Here is a 26,181-nt window from a genome sequence, read left to right as displayed (position 1 = left end):
GAGTTTATCCTTAGAAAGGAGTGAAAGGACTTCATTTATGGTAATAGGGAAGAAGGCAGAGAGTGTGGGTTCCTATTTTTTTTAATTGAAGTTTAGTCGATTTATAATGTTGTGTTAGTCTCTGGTGTACAGCATAGTGATTCAGTTTTATGTATATATATTTACACATATATATTCTTTTTCAATATAAGTTATTACAAGATAATGAATATAGTTCCCTGTGCTATAAAGTAGGACCTTGTTGTTTATCTATTTTATATATAGTAATTAGTATCTGCAAGTCCTGAACTCCCAATTTATCCCTCCATCTCCCCATTCCCCCTCTGGTAACTGTAAGTTTATTTTCTTTGTCTGTGAGTCTGTTTCTGTTTTGTAAATAAGTTCATTTGTGTCATGTTTTTTAGATTCCACGTATAATCATATGGTATTTGTCTTTCTCTTTCAGGCTTACTTCATTTAGTATGATAATCTCTAGGTCCATGGGTTCCTATTCTGGATGTGGTGATATAACTATGAGAAAAGCTGCCCCAAACATTCAAGTACAAATTTCTGTGTGAATTTATGTCTTCAGTTGTCTTGGGTACATACCTAGGATTGGAATTGCTGGATCATATAGTAACTTTATGTTTAACTTTCAGAGGAACTGCCAAACTGTTTTCCAAAATAGCTGCACCATTTTACATTCCCACCAGCAGTGTGTGAGGGTTCCAATTTCTCCACATCCTCAATGCTTATTGTCTGTCTTTTGGTTATAGCCATCCTAGTGGGGATGAACTGGTATCTTATTGTAGCTTTTATTTGCATTCGCCTTCTGACTAATGATGTTCAGCATCTTCATATGCTTATTGGCCATCTGTATAACTTTGGAGAAATGTCTATTCAAATACCTTACCTACTTTTTGGCTGCCTATTTTTACCATTGAGTTGTAATAGTTCTTTTTGTATTCTGGATGCTAGATCCTCATCAGATATATGCTTTGCAAATATTTTCCCTCAGTCAGTGGGTTGTCTTTTCACCTTCTTGATAATGTCTTTGAAATTCAAAAGTTTTAAATTTTGATGAAGCTGAACTTACCATCTTTTCTTTGTGCCTTTGGTGTCATGTCTAAGAAACCATTGCCTATTCCATGGTCACAAAGACTTATACTTATGTTTTCTTCTAAGAGTTTTATAGTTTTAGTGCTTATACATAGATCTTTGATCCATTTTGAGTTAATTGTTGTATGTGGTACAAGGTAGGAGTCCAATTACATCCTTTTACATGTGGATACCAGTGGTTCCAGATGCATTTGTTGGAAACACTTTTTTTTCTCTCCCTTGAATCATCTTGGTGCCCTTGTCAAAAATCAACTGACCATGTGTGTATTTTTATTTCTGGTTTATTTCTGGTTTCTTTATTTTTGGACTGTCAATTCTATTCCGTTGAACTATTATGTTTTATGCCAGCACTACATTACTGTAGCTTTGTAGTAGATTTTGAATTTAGAACGTGTGATTCCTCCAATTTGTTTCTTTTTCAAGATTGTTTTGGCTAATTCTGGACCTTCTGCACTTCCATATGAATTTTGGGGTCAGGTTGTCAATTTCTTTTCTTTTTTTTTTTTAAAGGCAGCTTGGATTTTGATAGGGACTGCAATGAATCCATCAATCAGTTTGGGGAGAATTGCCATCCTAACAATATTAAAGCTTACAATCCACAAGCCCGGGATGGAGTCCCATTTATTTATGTCTTCTTCAATTTCTTTTGTGTTACTGATTTTAAGCAGACGAGTTACGTGATCTAATTTATACTTTAAGAAGATTACTCAGTAGAATGAAAAAACAACTGGAGGAAAAGGGATGCCGCTTGAACAAGGGCAACAGCAGCAGAGACAAAGAGGAAAGCACTAGTTACAGAAACAGTATGATGTAAATCAGCAGGAGTTGATGACTGGCTTTATGTAGAAACGGAGGGAAGAGTAAGGAACGACTCCCAGGTTTTTGGCTTGGGTGCATCGTGATGCCACCAACTGAGGGAGAAAATACACAAGAAGCAGTTTCAGGGGGAAAGATGAAATGATCAGTCGGTACATGTTGAGCTTGAGGTGACTGCACCCCTAAGAGGAGAGATAAGATAACTGAATATTTGTCTGATCCTCAGGGGAGCTGTATAGTCTGGGAGAATCATCATATAACAGGGGAGACATGAGACGACATGAATTAACCAATGGGATTCATAAAGGAAGCAGGAAGGATACAAAGGAATACCAATATTTAAAGGCTGAGCTGATGACAAAATGTCCACAAAGGAGACTGAGGAGGAACTACCAGAGAAGTAGAGGAAAAATCAGGAAGGAAGAGCTATAGGAATACAGAGAGAGTGGCCAATAATAATAAGTTAAGGGCTGGAATGCTTCCATTGGATTCAGTGCAGTTAGAAGTCACTGGTGACCAACTGTGGCCCAATTCCGGGGACTCCCTGCCCCTTCCCCAGAGTAGTTGGAATGATCCTCCCACTTGTTAGAATATGAAATAACTGAGCCCATAAAAACTAGCAACACTGCTCCTCATGGCCTCTCACTCCCTCACCTTCCAAGAGGGCCCGTACTCTGTCTATGGAGTGTATATCTACTTCTACTTTAATCATCCCACCCCCACCCCTCCACCCCTCCTACACATACACACAAACACACACACATGCCTCATGGCCTCTCTGGCCTTCTGAGACAACCTACATTCAGTCTATGGAGTGTCATCTCTCTGAATAAATCTACTTTTACTTAACTATGGCTCACCCTTGAATTCTTTCCTGCATGAAGCCAAGGACCTTCACTTGATGGGGCACATCCCAGGGATTCGCCTGGGACCTGAGACATGGCCATCCTCTCATGGCCCATTTTCCCCTGTAGCAGCAATATCCAAATTTTAAAAGTCAGCTACAGAGTTAAAACGCTTAGTATCGAGGGACCACTGTTTATAATAACTTGAAGAAATCCAAACTTCAGAACAGGAGTATGAAGCTGCATTCAGACAATAGGACAGAATAAAAATTCCTTTCTAATGCTCAGTTGAGAGGGAAAGAAGAGAAGAGAAGCTAGCAGGAGACTGTATGAAGAATAAGAACCTGTAATCCTAAAACTGCTCTAAAAAATAAAGTGTGTTCAAAAAAATTTTTTTGAATTCTTGTAATCAACTACACTTCAACAAAAAATAAAATAAAATAAAAAGTCACTGGAGACCTAGACCAGGGCTCTCCCAGTGGAGGGCTGAACCTTATTGCTGTGGATTGAGGAGGAGGCAGTAGCTGAGAAGATGGAGACGGCATATAAAGATAATTCACTCTAGAAGTTTGGAGGCGAAGGGAAAGGAAGTGAAAAAGCAGTAACAAAAATGTAAAGGGAGTCAAGGGGAGGGTGTGCTTTTTTAGGATAGAAGAGACTTGGGTATGTTTATAGGCTGATTGGAAGGACTTGGCAGAAAGGGGGAGGATGAGGAATAGAGTGTGGTCCATGTGGAGCTGGAGGAGCCACTGAGAGAAGGAGCAAGGAGGTGAGTGGATTCAGAACAGCGCTTCTCAAATTTTAACCTGCATACAAACCCCCATATCTCACATCTCCCCTCCTCTCTCCATCTTCCCAGCCACCATCCTGGTCCAAGTCCGAGTCCCCTACATGTCTCATTTCTCCCTCTGAACACCTGAGCTGAACTTGAGATGCTCAACGTTGGGATGTAGGCTTGGTGGTGAAGAAGCCAGGATGGGGCTAACTGAACACAAGAAAGTAGCCCAGGCCAGCGGCCTTGGGGAAGTCAGAAGATGGGCAGAGGGCAAGAGAGGCCTGTGTGGGATGCTCGAGGGTGGGGGATTTCAGAAGGGGCAGTTCAAGGTGTGAAACCGGAGAAGATGGCTGAGGCCATGATGAAGGCCACTGAAAAGATCCAGGAAGGGCATTGGAGGGTCTGTCACATGGATGAGCCGGACATTAGGACCAGCCTAACTGGTCTGGAAACTCAACTCCTTGATAGATGAAGAGGGTGACAGGGACGGCAACAGATCAAAGTGATGAGAAAGGGCAGAGTAAAGCCAGGTTTTAGGAGTCTCAGAGAAGGAGAAAATTACATATGTACATAGGAAAAAGACCCTCCAAAATGTGAATGATGGTTGTCTGTGGGGGTGGGGAGGATTACAAGTAATTCTGAATTCTTCCTTACACTTTCTTGTTTTGTCCTCCAAGTTTTCTACAATAAGCTTTAAAAAATAAAAAGAAAGAAAGAAAGAAACTAAAAATACAAAGAATAGCAAAAGCCCCCATTCACGTCATGTAGAATTTGTCACTGTAAACAAGCATAAGTCCCATTTAACCACCTTCTCTTCTCAGACAAGCATGATCGCTTGGCTTTTCATTTTATATACATGTATATACATATACAAAATAGAATCTGGTAGGGTTTGTGTGTGATTGTTCGACTTTGTATATACTTATACAAAATAGAATCTGGTAGGGTTTGTGTGTGATTGTTCGACTTACATATACAAAATAGAATCTGGTAGGGTTTGTGTGTGATTGTTCGACTTACAGGGAGGAACTGTTCTAACAATCAGGGAGGAAAAAGCCTTCATAAGACAAGGAGGACTTGCACAGGGATTAGAAGCCTGAACCCCCTTCCCAGTTCCCAGCCCAGCCTCCAGTTTAAGTGTACTGGACCACACCTGATTGTTAAGTGCTCCAGGAAGAGAGAGAATTACTATTTGTATTTCTCTGGCTAGGTTTCAACCCACTCTGTTATCTCTCAAGTCTTTTTATCCCTCAGAAATCTGGGGAGGCAATCACTATTTCCATTCGACAGATGGGGAAACTGAGGCCCCAGGGAACGGTAGTGAGCTGTCAGGGTGTCACAGTGAGTTGGTGGAAGACAAGGGACTAGTGCTCTGGCCTGTGGTTCTGCCCAGAACCCCAGCACCCCAAGCCAGTGTGCAGACGGGTGGGGCAGAGGCAGGGGACACTCGGCGGCTCAACTAATGGACTTTGGCTGCTTGACAATAAGGAAGGAAAATAGCAATAATTTCAGGCCACCAAGGCTGGACCATGGCCAGGAAACAAGTGGGCAGCTCCCTCCTCAGAGGCCCCAGAGAGCAGGCCCACTCCCTGGAAGCTATGTCTTCCCTGTCCACCCCCCACACTCAGGAGCAGCCTTCCCAGTTAAATAGATCTGATTTCAAGTTTCAGCTCAACCATTGGTACATGCTGTGTGCTCTTTGAAAAGCCCCTTTATTCTTCTGGGCCTCAATTTTCTCCTCTGTAAAATGGAGCAATAATCTTTAACTCTCAGTCTTGTTCCAAGGATAGAAAAAGAACCCTCATTTATGCATCTGAAAGCAAAGTCATTTAGAAGGTCTGGGTCCCCAGCCTAATTCCAGATGGCCCCAGATGGGCTCAGTGTCAAGGGGACTGCCTGACACTGACTGATAGAGAAGCTTCATGTACGCACACACGGGAGATTTGACGTTGGCTTTGCAGTGGCCAGACATGCTCTCCAGGGCAGCCCCTGGGAGATGGACTTGGTCATTAGTAAATTGTGTATGCCTAATATACAAGGCACACGCATTCAGTGGACATCTCATGTTAGATGTGTCTAGCCAGCCCCTGCCCTCAAGGCCACTGACAAATGGGGTGGGGGATGCAGACTGAACTGATGATGCCCAGATATCACATAAGTGCCCCCTGAAGGACTGCTCTGGGGGCCAAGAGAGCCTGGGCAGGCAGCCACAGCCTAGCCACACTGGAGAACGTGGCCACCAAGACCCACTTACTCCACCACTTCTGTCTGGACGCTCTTGGGTGAGTCTTATTCTAGATGCTGAGGATGAGACAAAGTAGGACTCGGGTCATCCTGGCACTTAAAGGGCCACGGTAACCAACAGCCAGGAGTAGTAAGGTTCCTATTATGTGCTCTTTGTCTTTGAAGACTCTCTAGAGGGTTTTCAATGCTTTTTCTTATCTGATTTTTATATCTCATTTTGTCTCACCACGACCTTAGGAGACAGGAATTATTACCCTTGGTTTCCTGATAAAGGAACAGAGCCCTCCTAACCCCCAAAGCCACCCGACTCCTACCCTGACACACACACCCCTGCGGGCACACATGCCTTGCTCAGTGTGGGGGACAGATGACCTCCAGGCCAGGGCAGGGAGGAGAGGTGATTTGCCTGAGGTCATACATCAAGCAGAGGACAGACCCTTGTCCCCCAGTGCTCATTCACCACCCACTGCTACTCCTCCCCATCCTCTAGAAAGAAGTGATTCCCAACCTTCACCCTGGGGTTTTCCTGTCCAGTTGCCCATCAGGTGAGGACAATCACAGCTAACGTGCATCCGGTCCCCATCTCACTCCCTAGCCCGGACGATCGAGACTCCTATAGGCCTCACTTTCCATCTGTAAAATGGGCATCACTGGAGGAGCAGGGCTGAGAGTGGGGGAGGCGGGTTGGCCGGCCCGGCCGGCATCTTAGGCGGACGCGGGTGGGTGGGGCCAGCACTTTGACTCAGCTGGGCGGGCCAGGAAGAGCTGCCCAGCCGGTCAGACCGGCCCGGGATGCAAACGAGCCGCCAGGGCCCTCCCGGGGCTGGGCCGCCCGAGTGGTGACGGGAAGGGAGGCCGGCCGGGCGCCGGGAACCCAGGGTTGGAGGCGGGAAGTGGGCGCGGCGCGGGCTCTCCAGAGCCCGCGGCGGCGGCGGCGGACCAGGATGGAAAGGGAGCTGCCCGGCCCCCCGCGGCTTCTGGAGCCCCGCTGAAGCCGCCACGGAGACGCGGAAACGTCGCGCTGAGGCCGAGATGTGCCTGCGCCGGGGTGAGCCGCGGAGGACAGCCCGGGACTTCCGAACCCGCCCCAGACCCTCTGGTAGGGGCGGAGCACTGTAGTAGGAGCCCGGAACCCCGGGGGCCAGGCTGCCTTCTCTGCGGGCCACTTTCCACTCTGGGCCTCAGTTTCCCCAGCACTGAGCTGGAGGGAGGAGGGCTGCTGGTATCTTCTCGATATGAAGGAGCACTTAGGCTCCTCCCCCGTCCCCACTTTTTCTTGCAGAGGAGGGACCCCAGGTGGGAGGAGAGCCGCCCGCACCTTGCTCAGAAGGGAGGGCAGAGGGAGGGGGATTCAGAGCCCAGGGAGTACTGAGGTAGAGGCTGCCTGCCATTAGCTCCCTCGACTTGTAAAGGGCTCCCACCTCCATACCCTCCACTCCCTCAAACCAGGCCGGGTGGGAAAGGCCATTGGCAAACAGGATCCAGACAGAGGAGTGGGACTGATGTGTCCCCTTCCCCTCGCTTCCTGGTCACAGTGATGCTGCTCTTAGGCAACAGACAGACCTGGAGCGTCTCCACTCTGTAGCCAAGAGACCTTGTGAGCCTCAGTTTCCTCATCTGTAAAGTGGTGAGGGTAGCACCACCTCCTAGGATGATGGTGCCAATGAAGTTAGCTCCTAAGAGTAAGTGTTTACCATTGTGCCAGCCACATTGCTAAGTACTCCGTAAATGGTCACATAAAAACAGAGAAGCCAAGGACTGTCCTGTGACTCTGTCCAGTGCTCCAGGGACAGCCCCACGCTGGCGCTGTACCTCCATTGGACCAAGTCTCGATCCCGAGATGCTGTTGTTCATGAGCCCAGCCCTGAGCGGGGTGCTATCTGGGCTCCCAGGTAGGTGGGTGGATGGGGTAAGGTGGGTCAGGCCCCTGGGACGAAGCTGCCATGCCCCTTCCTGTTTGGCCAGAAGTTAATCTTTATGACGCCATTCCAGCTCCACACTGCCTGTGGTGTGCCCTTTGCTTCTCCTCCACCTGCTGCAGCTCCTGGGGTCCTGCAGGTTCCAGGGATCCCAGAGACCCAGCTAGACCAACCCCTTCCTATTTTACACGTGGGGAATCTGGGGCCCAGAAAGGAGGGAGGCTGGTGCAAGATCACACAGACACGCTGTGACTGAGTATTCCCATCCCTCCCTGAGGACCTCCTCTTGGCACAGGGCCCCCAAGAACATCCAATCTAGGGATTTCTTCTTTCTTTCTCTCTGCTGCAGAACTCCCATATATGAAATATGACCCAACACTTTCTGCCAAAGTTGGGGACACTAACGTCTAGGAAGGGACTCACAGGTACCACAAGGAACAGCTAAAGGAAGAAGAGGGGATATTTAGTTCTAGGGGCGAGGCCAGACTTCCAGTCTCACAGAGCTGGCTAGAGTGAGGGGGCCTGTGTGCCTAGGGGGCCAGCGTGGTGTGTGTCAGGGCAGAGCCAGGACCCAGAGAACAGATCTGGAACAGCTGGGAGGAGGGCTCCCAATTCCTGGGGATGTATAGATAGGGGCTGAGCAGCCACTTGGACACTCAGAGGGAATCTGCATCTGAGTCCCTGATGTTCTTTTAACCCTGGCTTCCCCTGCTTACCTTGTCCCTGCTCAGGCCCCTGCACCCAGAGCTTGCTTTTCCCAGCACCCCTAGGGTGTGCCCCACTTTCCCATCCCCTCCTCATGGGATCCTCTTTCCCTGCTGGGAGACAAGGATTATTCTTCCTGTTTTACAGATGGGGAAAGGGAGGCTCAGAAGCTTGAGTTTCCTGCCCTGAGTCAGTTCAGCAATTGTGAGTTGAGTATCTACTGTGTGCCAGGCTCTATCCCCAAACTGAATCCTGAGCAGGACCTGATCCCTGCCCAGTGAATGAGGGGCTCCTTAGGGCCTAGACAGTGCCTGTCAAGCTCTGTATGGTAATTCAGGGCCTGGCATGGAGCAGGTACTCAGTGAACACTGGTATAACAAGTACATAGATGCAATAATCAGTGGATGGGAAGCTTAATGGAAGGATCATGGATCTAGAGCTAGAGACCTGGATTCCAATCCTGGCCCTGCTGCTCATGACCTTGAACACTTTAACAAGGACTGCTACCCTTTATTAAGTCCCATTTGTGTGCTTTTCCAACCTTAGTGTTCCAAGGACTCTCATGAAATCACTGTGAACCCCTTTTCCTGATGAGGAAACTGAGGCTCAGAGAAGACAAGTTACTGGCCCCAAGTCACCCAGAAATAGATTTAGAACCAAATGTCCATCACCCCTGCCAGGGCCTCACTTTCCTCCTCTGTCTGGCAGAATGAGCCCCACCTATGGCCCTGACATGGCTGTCCCTTACAGATGGCCTGAGTGTGGGGGACTTCCGGAAGGTGCTGATGAAGACGGGGCTGGTGCTGGTGGTGCTGGGCCACGTGAGCTTCATCGTGGCAGCTCTACTCCATGGCACCGTGCTGCGCTACGTGGCTGCCCCCCACGATGCTGTGGCTCTGCAGTACTGCATGGTCGACATCCTCTCTGTCACTTCCGCCATCCTGGTATGGCCAGGCTGGGAGGATGACTTGGGGGAGGGGGATGGAGGGAGCTGGGAAGGTCTTTGATGAGGCCCCTTCCAAAACCTGGGGTGGGCAGGCAAAGAGCCCTGAGCACTAACCCCTTACTAACCCTGCCACTTATCAACTTCACAAGTCACTCACACTCTCTTTGCCTCAGCTTCCTCATCTATAAGATGGGGATGGTAGTAGTGTCCATCTCAGAGGGTCCTGATGAGTACTGATTGAGATCATTCACATAAAGTGCTTAGCACAGTGCCTGGTGCCTGGTTTGCACTCACTGCTGTGAGTTAGGATTATTATTACAATAGGGAAATAGTCAAGGCACCATTAGACAGAAGAAAGGAACATCAGCTCAGCTTGGGAGGGTTCACAGAGGTGGAGGCCCTGAGGTGGATATTGATGGATGAATAAGAGTTCACCGATAGGCTGCAATGACCATAGCCCAGGTATGAGTTATGCTGGGGCCAGCAGGTAGAAGAGGGGCCTGGGATGGCATTTCGAATACAGAGACTGGCAGAGGTGTGGACGTGGAAGTGGATAAGGTTTGTTCTGGAGACCAAAAAAAAACCAGTTTGGCAGGAGCTTAGCATTAGGCCTGGTCAATAGTAAATGCTCAATAGATGGTAGCCATGGTCATGACCAGATGTCAGTACCTGTTTGATGAATACACGATTGAAGGGGCCTGGTATTCTCAAGTTCATAAAGCCCTTTCCCACTCAGCAGAGGTGGCCGCAGGCTTTGGGGAGCATCCACACATCAGTGTCTGAGTCCCATCCCTGCCACCTTCTGGCTGAGGGACTTATTTCTTTCTCTAAGCCTGTTCCCTTCCCTGCAAAATGAAGCTCAGACAGCCTGCTGATCCCATGGTTGGGTGAGTGAGGATCACAGGCCCCAGCAAGTAGGAGAGCCCTGGCTGGTGGGACAGAGCTGGGCTGTGCAGATGTGTGCGGTGTCCCCTGAAGTTACTATTATCATTGTTTGTTATTCTCACCAGCCTTGTGAGGAAAGCAGGGAAGGCAGTGAGTTCGGGGTTAGGGGGTCCACCAGGGATGGGCTCTGAGCTGGACAACTTCAGCTGTGTCCTTACTTCCTCAGTTAATCCCAACATGGGGCCATTATTGCCCCATTTTACAGAGGGGGACACCTAGACTCGGATTCACCCAACCTCCTGCTGATACAAAGAAGCCAAGATGCATTTGAAACAATCTCTGACTGACACCAGTGTCCTTTCCTTGAGCTCATCTTGCTGAGTGGGGCTTACCCCAGAGAGTTTGAGGCACTCACCTGTGGCTGCACAGTGGATTAAAAGCATTGCTGGACCCCACATCATCTCACCTACCTCCCACGGGTCCAGCCCATGCCTGGTACAGTGAGGGAACTGAAGGAGGAGGCCTGGCTGAGTGGAGCCCAACAGATCTAGAGGGCAGCTGCTGGGCCAGACAGTGGGGTGGGCCCATCTCTTGGGACTGGGGTGCTTAGGGAGGCCCACAGTGGGAAGAACCCGAGCAGGTAAAGAGGAACAGGAAGGGCATTCCTGAGAGGGCACTGTGTAGGTAGCATCAAGGGCAGGCTCTGTGTGGTTGTCCATATCCAGGGCAGTGAGGGAGAAGACTGGCCCAGGGTGGAGTTGAGAAACTCACAGGACTAGGGCCAGGTCACTGTGAGTAATAATTTAAAATTTTCCCAGGGATTTTGAATTCTATGCCATAAGGTGTCCTGGTTTGTTTTCCAATAACAATTTTGTTTTTAGTTCCTTGTCAGTTATTTAGTTTCTTCCAAGATCTTTTCCACTCCAGGGAGATGTGTCATATATCCTGTGACATGGCCCTGCGGCCCTGGGATACACAGGTCCCTGTTTGAGACACACAGCTGCAGGCAGTAGGGAGTCATGGAAGGTTGTAGGCAGGAAGCAGTTGTGTTTAGAAACGTTACTTCAGGTCTGAACCATGAAGAGGCAGTGCCTCCGTGCAGATGGAGGTAACTCGGCCACAGCTAAGCAGAGGGTAGGGGTTTGGAGGACTGGAGTTGGCATTGGTGAAATCTTTATTGGAGAGTGGCCTTGACCACCACCACCACCACCACCACCCCGCCTACTCTCCTCCAGCAGCAGGGTCAGGGCTGACTTTCGCCTCCTCCACAGGTCATCACCTCAGGCATTGCAGTCATCGTGCTGTCACGCTACCTCCCCAGCGTGCCCCTGGTATGTAGCACCTCCTGGGATGGGGCTGTAGGGGTGGGGGCAGCAGCCACCCAAGGGCCTGGCCTGCTTGGAGGGGATGATGCTGACCCCCTCGGGGGGCCAGATCCACCCATGGGGCCAAGCCTGATGTCCACTGACCAGTGGCCTCCTCCATCCAGCGCTGGACAGTGTTGAGCTCGAGCGTGGCCTGTGCCCTTCTCTGTCTGACCTGTGCTCTTGGCCTCTTGGCCACGATCGCCGTGACCTTTGCCACCCAGGGACGGGCACTGCTGGCCGCCTGCACTTTTGGGAGCCCCGAACTACTGGCACTGGCGCCCGACTGTCCCTTCGACCCCACGCGTATTTACGTGAGTGCCTAGGCCGGGGGTAGGGGGGATGCCCAGGTGCTCATCAGAGGTGGGAGGGGTTCTTGGAGTCCCGCACTCTAGTCCCCAACCCTAGGCAGCCATCTCTGCCCCCTGTCCCCTCACAGAGCTCCAGCCTGTGCCTCTGGGGCATCTCGTTACTGTTCTGCATGGCAGAGAGTGTATTTGCTGTGCGCTGCGCCCAGCTCGCCCACCAGCTGCTGAAACTGAGGCCCTGGTTGGGGAAAAGCAACCACCACTTGGTAAGGCCTGCCACCCCCCAAGTCCTGACTTCCCATATTTCCTGGGAACCCCTGCACATATTCCTCTGTACAGGGCCTTCACTTTGAGAACTGGGTCAATAGTTTTCTCCTCGGGACCTCAGAGAGGTCATATCTCCCAGCTAAGTCATACAGCTGACACCCGGCTCTCCCAAGTCCCAGGCTGAGTCTTGGGGAAGAAGGGTAGCTGGGCTGGAATTGGGGGCACTCGAAGGGTATGGCCTGGCTCTTGCACAATGGGGAGTAGTGATGTCCCTTTGCCCCAGAGATCCTACCATTGCTCCCTCCTCCTTATTTCTGGGTGTCCCAGACCCAGTCCCAGCAGGCCTGGCAGCCTCCTGTGTCTCTGCCAATGCAGGAGAGCCCGGAGCCCGTGGAGGACCGAGACCTGCTGAGTTACACCAGCTCTGAGCCACTGACCCTCTGACAGCTGATGCCTCACCCGGGCACCCTGGCCACCGGGGCCCTGCAACCAAGTCTGCACTGTGATCAGGCCAGGATTCCTGGAGCCAGCCAAGAAGGCTCAATGGCCACTCCAGGACCTGGGTGGGGCTTTCAACTCCCTTGCCCAGCCACCCAGCTCACTGCACTGAAACAAGACTTTATTCTGAAGTTATTAAAAAGAACAGAGATGCTCCACATGGATGCATGCAGCTGGGGAGAGGGCTCGGCCGGGGGGGGCCTGTGCTTCTTTCCTACACAAGACACTGTGGGTGAGGCTCTAGGTGTGTCTGCCCATCTGTCTGTGGGCCTGTGTGTGTGGCTGAAGAGGCAAGATTCACAGAGGGGTCAGTGGGTTTGTTTTCATCCAAGTGCTGAGATACAAGCAGGGGTGCATGGGACCCACGGTAGGGGGCGGTCTGGAATCAGGAGATTTTCCTTTTGCATCATGGCCTCCAGGCCAACAAGGGCTGGAGCAGGAAGGGTTGAGGCCCTCCTGCAGGGAAGGACAGCGCAAGGAAGGTTTTTCCTCCAACCCCCCACACCTCTGGAATCTTTCTCTCCCCTCCAAATAAAGACAGGCTCCTTACCTGGGTATGATTCCCAGCTCCACCCAGGCTGTCTGCAGGGGTCGGGGTGGAGGTAGGGGAAATTTCCCCTGGTTGAGGGAGGGAAGCTTGGCCTCATGACTGTGTGTGTGTTGGGGACAGGGGCAGGGCGTGGAGGGGAGGGATGGCTGAAGTTCTGAGGTTTAGGTAAGGGAGGGCTGACTCTGAGGGACAGACCAAACCAGAGCATGTGCCTCCATCATTGCCGAAGGGAGATATTGCCTCTTGGATTGGGAGGGTGCTAGCCACTTGCTGGCTTGGGCCGTGGGGGGCCTTCAGGGTTGCTTTCTCCATATGCCCCGCAGAGTGCAGACCCTGGGGGGGTGGCAATCTGACCCCCAGCCTGGATAGACACAAAGGCGAGGAAGCTGAGTGCTGGGAGAGGGCCAGTGAAGGCGGGGAGGGGAAACCTGGCTCCTCTCGCTCAGAACTGGGAGGCGCTGCTGGGGTCGCACTGCAGCAGACGCACGATGGACGGGTCGCTTTTGGCCCCGCGGATGAACTCCTCCAGCGACAGCTTGCCTGCGGGAGAGGGGAGCAGTGAGAGAGAAGGCAGCAGCAAAGCAAGGGGAGGCAGAGCAGAGCCGCAGGAGAGGAAGGGGGAGTGGCTCCCGCCCCGCCCCGCCCCGCCCCTGCGTCCTCACCGTCGTTATTTGTGTCCATCTGGCGGAAGATCTTCTCAGTCCTTTTTTCTGGGGTCGACTCATCCTCCGGCATCTTCATCACGGACGAAACCATCTTGTAAATGGCCTGGGGGGTGGGAAGGGAAGGCAGTGAGTGAGCGGAGCCTGCCTGAGCCTTCCACCCCCAACTTTCTAAAATGCCGCCAGGTGCGCTGACGGGCAAGATGAGGCTAGAGGGGGTGACAGGGGCGTGGGGCACTGGAGGGGCTCTGGAAGGAGTAACTGGGAAGGCTTCCCAGAAGAGAGGGCTGTTGGAGAGAGCCCTGAACAAATTCCCTTGGAACTTTCGGTGGGAAACGAATTGCTGGCAGAGGGATCTGCATGTACAAAGGCCCCGAAGCGGGAAGCTCCGAGTAGGCTCAGAGAATTTGGGGGTGGCTGAATGCAGAGGATCAGGAGACATGGTTGGAAGCCATCGGGGCCCAGATGGCGAAGGGTCAGGAACGCCGGGCCTAGGAGCTTGTGCCCGGGGTCTCAGGTTTCGGGGTAACTACCAGATTAGAAGAGCTGCTTCTCAGAAACTCTGGGGCTCCGGGCGGCCCGAGCTGGATGGCCCACGGGGGGCGCTGGGCGGAGAGGGTGGCACTGGGCTGCGATGCCACTGTGACCGGCAGGGGGCGCAGAGCAGACCTGAGGGCTGGAGGGCCGGAGGCAGCTGGGTCCACCGGGGCGAGGGACATTATGCATATAAACGTGTATAAGCATCTGCCGGGGGCGGAGACAACCTGGACTCTGCTGGGCCCAAGACTGCAGCCTCCAGATACAGGAGCTCTGAGGCGCCTCGTAGGAGGGGTTTTTGCGGTAAATATACACAGAGAACTTAGGGCTTGGTCTGTGGGCTGGGTCCCGGCACCCCGGAGTTCAAGAACCAGACCAGTCCCCTCAATCTGCCAGCATTCTGCTACTGACGCCTCCTCCAAGAAGCTTTCCTTCTCCCATCCTATAAACTTCCCTAGCCCCACATCCGGCTTCGGCCTCCACAGTGGTCTCCTCTGGCCTCTCTCCCCCGGACCTGTCCCCACGCTGCCTCTGAAATCTCTTTCCAAACACAGTCTCCACCGCCATGTCCCCCGCCCAGGGGACGCCCCCTCATTCCCATCATACACAGGCCTCCCTTCAGGCCCGCTGTGCACCCATCTCCTTCTGGATGCTGCCCCACGCTCCTTCTGCTGCCTCCCACTCCTCCTTGGGGCTGGGCTTACACAGAGCTTTCTTGGGGAAGTCTTCTCTGATCCCGGCTGGGTCAGGGCCCATGTGCTACCCCAGAGCCTCCTTTGGGGACACCTCTGGAAGTAATTGTGCCTTTGTAGGATTGCTCCTCGCCCCAGCAAACAGATAAGGGCCACAGATGTCTAGCTAGTGCCCATATCCCCAGAATTTAGCACAGTGCCTGGCATTTGGCAGGGACTCCCCTGTTTAAAAGCGATTGGCACCTCCCACTGCCCTCTGTTACTGAATCCAAACATTTGGCCCTGGGCTTTCAAGGCACTTCACACTCTGGTCCCTGTGATGTCTCATCAGGCCTCCCCTGGTAGGTGATTCTACCACAACCAAACACCCCTGGGCCTTTCCCAGCATATAGCCTCTGCCTGGAACTATAACACTAGCTACCATTTACAGGCACTATGTAGGAGTTACTTTACATACATTATTCTCAATCTCACAACAGCCATGAAGAGCAGGTATCAAGATCTCCATCTTCCAGATAAGACATCAAGGCTCAGAAAAGGAATTGATGACAGAGACTGGATTAGAATCCACTCCCTCTTGGCTGCTGGATAGATGCTTATGGAGTGCTGATGGCTCCTCAAAGCGGGGGCTTTGAAGTAAGGTGGACCAGGAGTGGCATCCTGGTACCACTACTTACTTGCTCTGTAGCCTTGGACAACTACTTAACCTCAGTTTCCTCATCTGTAAAATGGGAGTAATGATCTCTCTCTCTCATTAGGATTGTCTGGAGTATTAAATGAGATAATGTGTGTAGTTGGCTACAGTAAGTAAACAACAGCTCAAATTATAATCATTACTCATCCACCACATCCTCAGATCTTCCCTGCCCTTCAGTGCCCTGGACTCCCAGCTGTCACCTTTACACCCCTGTCTCCGAGCTGGTCCGTGTGGTCTGGACACTTTTCTCTCCTAGCAGAGTGGGAGCCCCAAAAGGCCGAGGTGCAGTCTCTTCCCTTCCAGTGTGCCCGCCCCCTGACACAGGGCTGCATCCTGAGAAGGACTGAGTGAGTAACTTAGAGAGTGACTGCTCCTCTTGTGACAACCCTTCTCCTGGGCCTCCTAATTAATTGTCTGGAATTGCTACTCACTCATTGTTTCACTGGAGCTGACTTGTAATTAATCAGTCACTTGGGTTTGCAGAGTTCTGTCTGCACCTACCGTCTGGGGCTGCTGGACTGCCATGAAGGAAATCAGGGTCTAGATAGCAGAGGCCAGCCAGGAAGGGTTCCCGAGGATGCCCAAAGAATGGAGCTGGCTAGACCAGTGCCCTGGGCTTGGCACTCCCAGCAAGGGTGAGGTTTACCAGTATACACCAGTGCAACCACACTAAATGGTAAAATATGAACTTCCTTCAGATTGGTTGGTATCCAGCTGCTGCCCAATCCCTGAATGATCGTCCACCATCCTGGCTACCTCCACCCTTCCACCAGTACCCCCAGAACTCCCCACTATCCATCAACAGTTAATGCCTGGCCCATGGGAGTCGTTGACAAACTTTAAGACTTTCCCACTAGTGACAGTCGTAGGGAGGGCACCACATCCCAAGACAGCCCATTCTACTCTAGCTGGAGAGAGCAGACCCAGAAACCAAAGTTAAGAGTCCACTAGGGGCTGGATGAGTTGGGAGGGGGAGCAGTCAGCAGACCTGAGGAACCAGAGGGGAAAGGATTCAGAGAGGCAGAAGGAAAGGAAGCAAGAGCGTGTGCAAAATGGTGCAGCAAGATTACTCAGGGCACATTCCGAGGACATGGAAAAGGCCATTCTGGCTAGAGCAGAGAATGTGCGGAGGGAAAAATAATAACTGACAATCACTAATGTTTACTGAATATCAATTATATTCCGGGCCGTCTGCTGGAATCCCTGTCCTGCTTCATATCCACAGTAGCCTTGGAAGCAGGGGGTTAACATCTTCACTTTACAGGCGAAGAAACAGAGGCTCAGGAAAAAAGTGAACAAGGAACTGGATAGATAAAATAGATTCAGAGCCCTGATGGACCTCAATGCTGCTGAGGGGAGGGGGCACCTCTGGAAGTTTTTTGAGGTAAAGCTAATATGGTCTTATTTAAATTTGTACTGAGAAAGGACATTCATATCGGGTCCTCAAATCTCCCCATGAGATCAGCCTCACCATCCCCATTTTACAGATGAGCAATCTGAGAGTAGAAGCCAGCTTCAGAACTGGAAGTCAGACCCCTTTCAAGAGGCAGTATTGAGTGGTGGCCAACTTGAACTTGACTCCACTTAGATGCTGTGTGATCTTGGGCAAGCTACTTCACCTCTCTGAGCCTCATGGGGTTGTAAGGATGCACTCAGTTCATGGGTATACACATCTCACTCAGTACTAGGCTCTTAGTCTGCTCTCAGTTAGTTGGAAGGTGGCTGGGTACTCAGATGGAATGTGGGCGGTGGAGCCAGGTGGCCCATTCACAGGCTGGGTGGCCTCAAGCAAATGTCTTTACCTCTCTGAGCATTTGTTTCTGAGTAAATGAGGATCAATGAAACATAACTGCCTGTACTCTGCAGAAATGTCAAGTCTTGAAACACAAAGAAAGGCTGAGGAACTGTTACAGATTAAAGCGGCCTAAAGAGATATGATGACTAAATGCAGTGCGTGATCTCGGACTAGGACAAAAAATGCTATAAAGAACATTATTGAGACAGTTGGCAGAATTGGAATATGGTCTGTAAGTTAGATAATAGCATTGTTTCTATGTTAAATGTCCTGACTTTGATAATCATATTATGAGTTACATAAGAGAATGTCCCTGTTCTTAGGAAATCTATCCTGATATATTCAGGGGTAGAGAGTCATGTGCAGAACAACAACAAAACATTACACACACGCACACACACTTATCATTATAAAGCAAATGTGGTGAAATATTAATTGGTGAAGCTGGGTAAAGGGTATAGAGAAGTTTTCTCAATTTATTTTAAAGTAGGAAATTACTTCCTATTAAAGACTTTTTTTAATGGGTGGTAAAAGTAGCACCTGCCACTACCTACCCATGAGGACTGTCGAGAGGATGAAGAGGGACGGTGGGTACAAGCTGCTGGGCCCTGGGCCTGGCATTCTGAGGGACCCACCTGCACGATCTCCAGCATCTCCTCGCGGCTGATGTAGCCGTTGCCGTCCAGGTCGTACATGCTGAAGGCCCACATGAGCTTCTGCTCCAGGCGGCCACGTGAGGTCACGCTCAGTGCGATGATGAACTCCCGGAAGTCGATGGTGCCATCGCTGTTGGTGTCGAAAGTGCGGAAGACATGCTCGGCGAACTTGGAGGCATCACCGTAGGGGAAGAAGTTGGCGTAGATCTTCTTGAACTCATCCACGTTGAGGATGCCCGTGGGGCAGTCCTTGAGGAAGCCCTTGTACCACTCCTGCAGCTCCAGCTCCGAGAACTCCGTGTTCTCCCGCAGGTCTTGCAGCATCTCTGGCCGCAGCTTGCTGTTCTGCTTGCCCATGGCAGCCAAGCCAAGTCCTACCTGGGTCCCCAAGGGGGTCAAAGGACAAAGAGGAGTGGTCAGATCCTCCTGGCTCCTTGATCCCACTCCAGGAGGACTCCCAGGCATCAGTCACCAGCCACCCCAGCCTCTCTCTTGACCCAGTGAGAGACAGGAGCTGGACCAAGGTCACAGCTTGCACACACCCTGGCACCCTGCCTCTGTGTGAGCTTCACACCACTTCCCCTGACCTTCTACTCCCCAGGGAACAGACCTGGAAACAGAGGCAGAGAAGGGAGTTCACCTTTACTGAGGCCCTTCTCAGCACCAGCCACTGAGCCCTCACAGGTGTACACTGTTTCACCCTCACGAAGTGAAGCCTGGGGATTAGGCCATTTTACAGATGAGAAGGCAGGCTCAGGGAAGTGAGGTGACCTGGTTCAGGACACAGAGCTATGGAGCGACAGGGCTGACTCCCAGAGTTGCCCAGAGAAGTACAGAAAAGCCCTCTGGTTCTCCTCCCTCCTACCCACTGCCCCCTCACTGCCTCACACAAGCCTGCTCACATAAAATACACCTGCAGCCCAGACATTGACCTGTTTGCCCTCCCACACACATGGGCCTGACAAGGGACAGCATAAGGTAAGTGTTAGTCTGGGCACCAGAGCCAGACCACCTGGGTTTGGTTGCCAGCTCTGCTTCTTATCAGCTGTGTGACCTTGGGCAAATTCCTTAAACTCTGTCTGCCTCATCTGTAAAGTGAGGGTAATGGTATCTACTTCATTATTGTTGTGGGGATTAAATTAGTTAATACATGTGAAGCACTTAGAAAGATGCCAGACATATAAGTGCTACCTGAGTGTTAAAATAAATAAAAACGATTTACATGTATCCAGATGCCTCAAGATTCATGCACAATAAGCAAATGAATATATATTGATACATATTATGCTACACAGCTCACCACATCCACACACTAGGTCCCATGTCACTCACACACCAGCACACACCCACCCAGGGTCAGCATGCGTCCACACATGACAACATTCTCTCTGCTCCACAACTCACACGTACTGGTATGGCACCAAGCACGCACAACTCCAATACCCTATGCATCAAGATAACCAACCCATGACCCCACATGTCTCACACATGCCATCACAAGCCAGCTCTCATGTCGACACTTTTCACATAGCCAGCTACATGTGAGACCCTCAGGGACCCTTGCCACTTTTCTTTCTTTACCCAGGGATGCTACCAGGTGCCAGGAGAGGGAGCTGCAGCCCTTCTCAGACCTCCAAGTGTGCCCTCTTCCAGGGAGACCCCCTAGCCAGTCAACCCTCCCCCAACACTTACCCTTCATCTAGTCCAGAAAGGTCTCCTCAGTGCAGGAGGTTAGACTGGAGGGCTGAGGGGGAAGCATTGGAGAGGAGACAGCCAGGCAGTTCTGGGCAGGGACGCAGGAGTGTGTGCAGGTGAATCGCCCCCTAGCTTGGGGCTGTGAGACAGAGCGGGGTGGGGGTGGGGGTTCCTTGTGTGTGCACTAAGCTCTGTGTACATGTGGGTGAGCCTGTGTGAGTGCATGTGCTCATGTATGCTTGTGTGTCGCTGGTTTCCAATTGCATTTTTCTCCCTGTGTGTTTCAATCCATATCTGTGCATGTACATATATGTGTATGTGATTAGGTACGCACCCATCACAGTGTGAGGGGGTTGTGCCTGTGTGGCCATTTGGGGGACCTGTGTGTGTCCTCAGCAGTGTGTCACATGCATTTTTCTGTAAGTTAGTGGCCCTCCTTTCTAAATCAGCCTCTTCTGCCCCAGGCTGAGGACCCACTGAACAAGTGTGTGGGAGGGGACTGAGAAACGCCTGGGGCCAAGGCAGCAGAGTGTGTCCCTTAGTCCCCTCCTCAAGGTCCGAGGAACTGGGTCATCTGGGCGGGGGCAGAGAGACATTCCGGGCAGGAGAGGTCTTCCAGTGCCCCTTCCTCCCTGGCACCCTCAGAGCTGCCCCCCTCCCCAATTGAAAGACTTGGAAACCAGGGAGGTAGAAGATTCTGCTGTCTCGGCAAAGACCCCCCAGTCCCCCAGATGGGAAGGACCTAAGCTCGATCTAAGAAACCCGCCTCGGAAATTCTCTCCAAGCCCCTCCCCAGCTCTCGCCCTGGCCCCCGCCTCAATTCTTTCAGCACTCAGAGAGCGCCGGGCGCGTGGCCCCTCCTAGAGGGGGCGCTCCGAGGCGGCCGAAGCGCGGCTACCCGGACTGGCCACTCGGCGGTCAGGACCCTGGAGAGCGCCGTGTTTCCCCTGGGAGCCCCCACTACCTACGCCCCCAGAGGGAGGATTCCCGAGAGGCACGGGAGCGGCGGGGTTGGGGAGCCCTGGACGTGGCCCCCTATCTCCAGGATGCCCCCTCCTTACAACCCCCAGCCCCGGTCGAGGGGCCCCCACTCACCCAGCGACGCGGAGACACCGACTGCGCAGGGAAGGCGGCGCTGCTGCGGCGCGCGGCGGCAGAGGCGGCCGGAGGGCGGGCGGGGGGCGGGGGGCGGGACTGAGAGGGAGACGCCCCGCAGCGTTCGCCCCGGAGCCCCTCCTTTGGGGGGGTCCCCATTCCTCCCTTTTCCCTCCAGCCCTGGGGATGCGGGGAGACGCGCTAGGCTCCGCCTCCGCCCCTGCCCAGGAGAGGGAAGGGGAAGCCCTCACTTCCCCGGCCCCCTTCACTAAGGAGCATCTCGCCGGGGGAGGAAGAAAGAAACTCTCATCTCGGCATCTCGACTCAGGTAGCCTGAATGGGGTGGTGGGTTAGTGCCCAGAGTTCTTCCCTAAGCCGAGAACAAGCCCAGACCGCTCCACCCGCCTGTTTCTCCGATCCCTACCTGGGTGCAAAGACTCACGTCGCTCCGAGGGCAGAATTCGGATCCTGGGCGTTTTCGATAGGCACCCTTCTGGCTCCAGCCCCTCCAACTTCGGAACTAACTGAGCTCTTCACATTGAGGGCAGCACCTACTCCTCCAGTTCGTGAGGTATTCGGGGGGCCAGACACGCCCCCTACCCCACCTCTGCCTTATTGGCCCCTCCCCACCACTCCGGATCTCCTGCTCAGGACCCCTCTTAGAATGAATCCCACCTCCTAACACTGATCTAAATTGCTCCTCCCATCCCTCCCCACTCCAATCAAGAAACCCCCTTACTCCCTCCCCAGCCAATGCCTGTACAGGATTGCGATATGTGAGAGCTGGAGAGCATCTCCATCCTGGGGAGTTCTGAGCTGTGTAGACTCCCTGCCTGAGGACAGACAGCCCCTCTCCAGGATCACTGACCCCTATCACAGCTCCTCTTGCCAGGATGGAGGCTGCATCCTCCTTCCCCTAGCCTCGGCTATAATCCCCATATCTTGGGCTCCAACTTTGTCCTTTCTCTATTTCTAAGGGATGGTCCTTATTGTTCCTTATTGTTCTCTTCACACATGAGAAAACTGAGGTTCAGAGGGGTTAAATGATTCTTCCAATGTCTCACATGAGCAAGTGGGCTTGGACTTGAATCCATGTGCCCTCATCCATTCGTTGCATGAACATGTATCAAGCACTAGTTCTGTGCCCAGCACTGTTCCAGGCAAGAGTGGACAGTAAGGAATGGATATATTATACAAATTAATCCTACAATATATTAGATAAATGTTTTGGGAAAAGTTGAGATCAGTGTGCAGAGGTTGGGATGGTGACAGTGCTTAGAACCATGCCAAAGATTTCAGGTTTTATTCCACGTGAGATGGGAAGCTCTTGGGCCTTTGAGCAGAATGGAAGGGTCTGACTTTCAGGTCAAGCTTACTCAGGCATTTTGGCCTCAACAGACTTTGAGGAGTGGGTGCAAAAGTGGGATCAGGGGGCCACAATCTCAGGGTGAGAGATGACCAGAGTGGAGAGAAGGGTCTGCTTTCTGGATCTACTTTGAAGGTGAGGTGACAGCATTTGTCATCTGACTAGATAGCTCCTCCCACTTCCCTGGCAGCAGCTGGGACCCTGCTGGGTCTCCGAGGCTCAGACTGAACTCCACCTCCATGTTTTCAGGACAAGCTTCTCAGGTGATTGAAGTGTAGCCTTAGTCTCCTTCTGGAGGGCAACTGCGGAGTCTCAGCTGGAGGAACTGGGGAACCAGGTTGCAAGGAGTAGGGTAGCTGCACCCTCCAGAACATCAGTTCCTCTGTGTGCCTTAGCTCTGGTGTTGGGACCCCTGTGGAGGTGCCAGACATGCGTGGGTGGTTCCCAGCTGCCTCCTGCCTAAGGACCTGAGAGCGGGGAGAGACTTGCCACTCAGGCCCCTCAGGTGACAAGCTCCCTCCCCTCTCCCCACTAGGCCTGGAGGATCAGCTCCCTTGGAGTGGGGAGAGGAAACTGCCCTGCAGCCACTACCACTGCCTCGGTCCCTGGTCCCTCTTCTCCCTCCTCCTCCTTCCTCTCTCCCCTTCCTGAGGCTTGAAAATCTTTCCAGCCTGGTATGGATCCATCCTTGTGGGGTCTCAGTTTTCCACCACTTGGGGCTGCTCAGCCACTCTGCTTCCTCCCACTCCTGGTCCCCAACCCCTGCCCCACCAGTTTTACCTCCTGTAGGCTGACTCCTTGGCTCAGCCTCTCAGGAGGCTACTTCTGTTTTTCTTCTCTGTGAGAGTGACTCTGATGCTCTTCCCTATAGACCCCCAGTCTGCATCCTGTCTTTCAATAGAGAGGGCTTCTGAGGACAAGGTCATGTCTTCTCCTCACCCTGGGCACCCCACATCCCTTTGACATTCCCTGCACGTCTAATGAGTATGGTTAGGGGCAGGGAAAGGACAGAGTTTGGGCTGTTTTGGCTCTGCTGGCTACTTCCCGTCAGCCACTGCTCCCTTCCTGGGGGCCTAATAAGCACTGGGAGCCCCCCTGAGCCAAAGGGGAAGGCTTGGGGCTCCCCATACTAGGCACAATGACCCATGACCTAGTGCCCCAAGGTATAGCCCAGAAAAGGGGGGCAGAGGAGCAGCTGTCAGAAGGCCTGGGCCCCTCACTCTGGGTGACCTGGAACTCTGGGTGACCTGAGCAGAAAGGTTAGACATGTGACCTGCGTGCCTTGATCCCCCATCAAAAACTCTAACCAGAGCACAGACAAGACAGGCCTTGCTTGCTGCCTCACTGGCCCCTCAGGGTGGAAAACCTGGATATGAGCATACACACAGATGAGGCATCAGTGGCCTTGGAACTCTGAAGATCTGAAGGGGTCTATGGAGTCTTGTTGCAGGGGTGGGGGTGAGTGGTGTCCTTGCTGATGACACTTAGCCCCTCTCACCCCAGATGGAGGGATCTAGCAGGGAAGGGAATGCAGAAAGGGGTCACTGAGAGAATCATGCCGTAGGCAGGTCCATGGCAGATGGAAGAAAGAGCAAGTCCCAGGGGGAGGCAGTGCCCCCGCATCTGAGGAGTAAGGTGAGGGGTGTAGAAACCAGAGGTGGCCACCCTCCTCTAGCACTACAGAGGGACCAGCTCCAGGGATGCCAGAGAGAAACAAGTGGAGGATGAATTGAGAGGGGACTGCAGGTCTCTTGAGCACCTACAATATGCAGAGTGCTTTGTGTATGTTACCTCCTTTATTCAAACCAATCCTGAGGAGTCAGTAATGTGACTGCCGTTTTACAGATGTGGCGACTGAGGCTCACAGAAGTGAAGTCACCTGCCCAAGGTAATACAGCAAGAAAGGGATAAAGCCAGAACTTGAACCCAGTTCCATGTGACTCAGGAGCCCAAGCCCCTCTCTGGAACCTCTCCGTGAGATAGATGGTGTTAGCCCCTCCCCAGCCCCCTCGGAGGTACAGCCCCCACCCTTCCCTCTTAGGTCCCAAATGGTTTGGAAAATCCTGATGGGAGCAGATGGCGGGGACAGATGGAGGGAAAAGCATCTCAGGGCTGAATTACACAAACAAACATTGATAAAGTGATTAAAACCTCAAACCACCCCTTTCCAAAGGGTCCTGCCCACCCCAGCCTGGAGCAGAGTGGACCCGGAGGTGGGGGTCTGGGGGAATCTCTGGATGTCCCGCATCTTAGCCCGATTGATTCAGCTTCTGCCTGCCCCCCTCATTGCCAGGGACCACCCCCGGACCAGAGCCCAGGGCTGCAGAGCTGCCAGGAGCACAGCCCGGGAGGGGGAGGGGGCGGGCCTGGCTGTTCCCGAGGGAGCTGGGCCCTGAGGAACAGAAAGAGGGGAGGGCAGGGACATCGGGAAAGTCCTGGGAGCTGGGAATGCAGACCTGAAGTCCGTGGTGGGGGTGGGGGTGTTGTGGTGGGGCTGGGGTTCCTAGACAAAGCCTCACTTTACAAATGGGGCTGGGCGAGTAGCCATGTCCCCCCAACGGGGGGGGGGGGCAGCCTTGCAGCCAAAACCTATTCCACCGCCCACCCCCAATGGAGGCGATAAGGCCTTTCACCTCTGGAAGATTTGGTTGGTTTTCTTCATCTGTAAAATGGAAACAATAATACGAGCACCTTCCTGGAAGGGGTGTTGTGAGGATTACATGAGACGCAGCCTGTCGAATTCAGGGCACTAGACCTGCACACAGTCAGCCTTCAGTTGGTGTTGGCTCCAGGCAGCTCATAGGGCCTCCCTGGTGTTGGAGGATCAGGAAGGCTGCAGCAGGTTGGAGATGGTCCCTCTACAGAGAAGGAGTCTGGGCTTGAAGATCCTGCCTGCAGAGCCCCTGAGGCTGCAGGGCTCTCAGGAGAAGGATCCTGCAATTGTCCCGAGAAAGAGCCCCAACTCCTTCTTGGGTAAAGGCTGCTGGTCTCTCTGCCAAGCCCAGAATCCAGGACCCCCAGGGAGAGAGAAAGGGGCTGCATCTCTGCTGGTCCCTCACTACAAGCAAACAGACTTTGGAAGGCAACAGATCCAGGTTCAGATCTTGATGTGGCCCCTTCCCAGCTTTGGGAAAAGTTGGCTAAAACAATCCCTCTGACCCTCTGATTCCTTCTCCATAAAACTTGCCTTTCTAGCTGCTTCCTGGATTTGCTTCCAGAAGCCCACAGGCAGATACCTCCGACTCAAACCAGCCTGTCTCCAACTCACTGCCTTCCGCCCCAACCTGCCCCGAAGCTGGGTCCCCCTCCATCCACCAAACAGGCTGGAGGTACACCACCCAGGACCCCTCCCTTTTCTTCACCCCGACAGCTGCTCCCTTCCTAAGTCAGCCTGTCTATTAGAGGATGTCTCCCGGGCCTGCCCTCCCCTCTCCTTGCCACTCTCCTGCCCCACGCTCTTGTCAGAGCGGCCCTGTTATCTCTCTGGCCCTCCTACACTCCTATCTTCAGTTTCTCTAAATCGAATCCTCCCCTCCCTGCTAAATAACCTTCCATGGCTCCCCATGGCCCACCAGAGTAAGTGGACATTCCAGGCTCTCCATGATGTGCCCAACCTAGCCTCCCCTCTAGCTCTTATCCTCCACTTTCTTCCTTCAACAACTCCCCACCAGTCCAGCACCTTCTCTATCATGTGGCCAGGCTCTCCCTACACCAAAAGCAGGCAACTAGAGTCAAGGCTGGGGGAAGGGGCTCCCTGACCTCCATA

At 52.6% G+C, this 26,181-nt stretch overlaps 2 protein-coding genes across 6 annotated transcripts; one reads left to right on the top strand and one right to left on the bottom strand.

Annotated features, from left to right (window-relative positions):
• The first annotated feature begins 6,663 nt into the window (after positions 1 to 6,663).
• On the top strand, positions 6,664 to 13,219 carry TMEM54 (transmembrane protein 54). 5 transcript variants are annotated; one of them, XM_032495845.1, is made up of 6 exons: positions 6,664 to 6,826; positions 9,153 to 9,346; positions 11,505 to 11,564; positions 11,723 to 11,911; positions 12,037 to 12,171; positions 12,500 to 13,219. In XM_032495845.1, the coding sequence occupies exons 1-6, from the start codon at positions 6,811 to 6,813 to the stop codon at positions 12,614 to 12,616; spliced, it is 711 nt and encodes a 236-aa protein (XP_032351736.1). In that variant the 5' UTR covers positions 6,664 to 6,810; the 3' UTR covers positions 12,617 to 13,219. The 5 variants fall into 5 exon arrangements, with proteins under 5 accessions (XP_032351736.1, XP_032351737.1, XP_032351735.1 ...); XM_032495846.1 differs by having other exon boundaries at positions 6,664 to 6,877; positions 11,822 to 11,911; XM_032495844.1 differs by having other exon boundaries at positions 6,664 to 6,877; positions 12,548 to 13,219.
• Positions 13,220 to 13,662: 443 nt separating this feature from the next.
• HPCA (hippocalcin) lies at positions 13,663 to 21,089 on the bottom strand. The gene is made up of 4 exons (XM_032495847.1): positions 21,050 to 21,089; positions 18,239 to 18,637; positions 13,883 to 13,988; positions 13,663 to 13,760 (listed from the first exon to the last, which is right to left on the bottom strand). The coding sequence occupies exons 2-4, from the start codon at positions 18,614 to 18,616 to the stop codon at positions 13,663 to 13,665; spliced, it is 582 nt and encodes a 193-aa protein (XP_032351738.1). The 5' UTR covers positions 18,617 to 18,637; positions 21,050 to 21,089.
• Positions 21,090 to 26,181: the final 5,092 nt, after the last annotated feature.

This window comes from Camelus ferus, chromosome 13, assembly GCF_009834535.1.
Source record: "Camelus ferus isolate YT-003-E chromosome 13, BCGSAC_Cfer_1.0, whole genome shotgun sequence".
In the NCBI taxonomy this organism is placed as follows: Eukaryota; Metazoa; Chordata; class Mammalia; order Artiodactyla; family Camelidae; genus Camelus; species Camelus ferus.
The sequence above is the reverse complement of the archived record's forward strand: the minus strand, read 5'-3'. Positions and strand labels throughout refer to the sequence as shown.

Coding starts and splice junctions, on each gene's coding strand:
- TMEM54 (XM_032495841.1), top strand. CDS start 6,811: ATGTGCCTGCGCCGGGGTGAGCCGCGGAGGACAGCCCGGGACTTCCGA. Junction 11,565..11,722: donor ACCTCCCCAGCGTGCCCCTG/GTATGTAGCACC, acceptor TCCTCCATCCAG/CGCTGGACAGTGTTGAGCTC. Junction 11,912..12,036: donor TCGACCCCACGCGTATTTAC/GTGAGTGCCTAG, acceptor GTCCCCTCACAG/AGCTCCAGCCTGTGCCTCTG.
- HPCA (XM_032495847.1), bottom strand. CDS start 18,616: ATGGGCAAGCAGAACAGCAAGCTGCGGCCAGAGATGCTGCAAGACCTG. Junction 13,989..18,238: donor AGATGCTGGAGATCGTGCAG/GTGGGTCCCTCA, acceptor CCCACCCCCCAG/GCCATTTACAAGATGGTTTC. Junction 13,761..13,882: donor GATGGACACAAATAACGACG/GTGAGGACGCAG, acceptor CCTCTCCCGCAG/GCAAGCTGTCGCTGGAGGAG.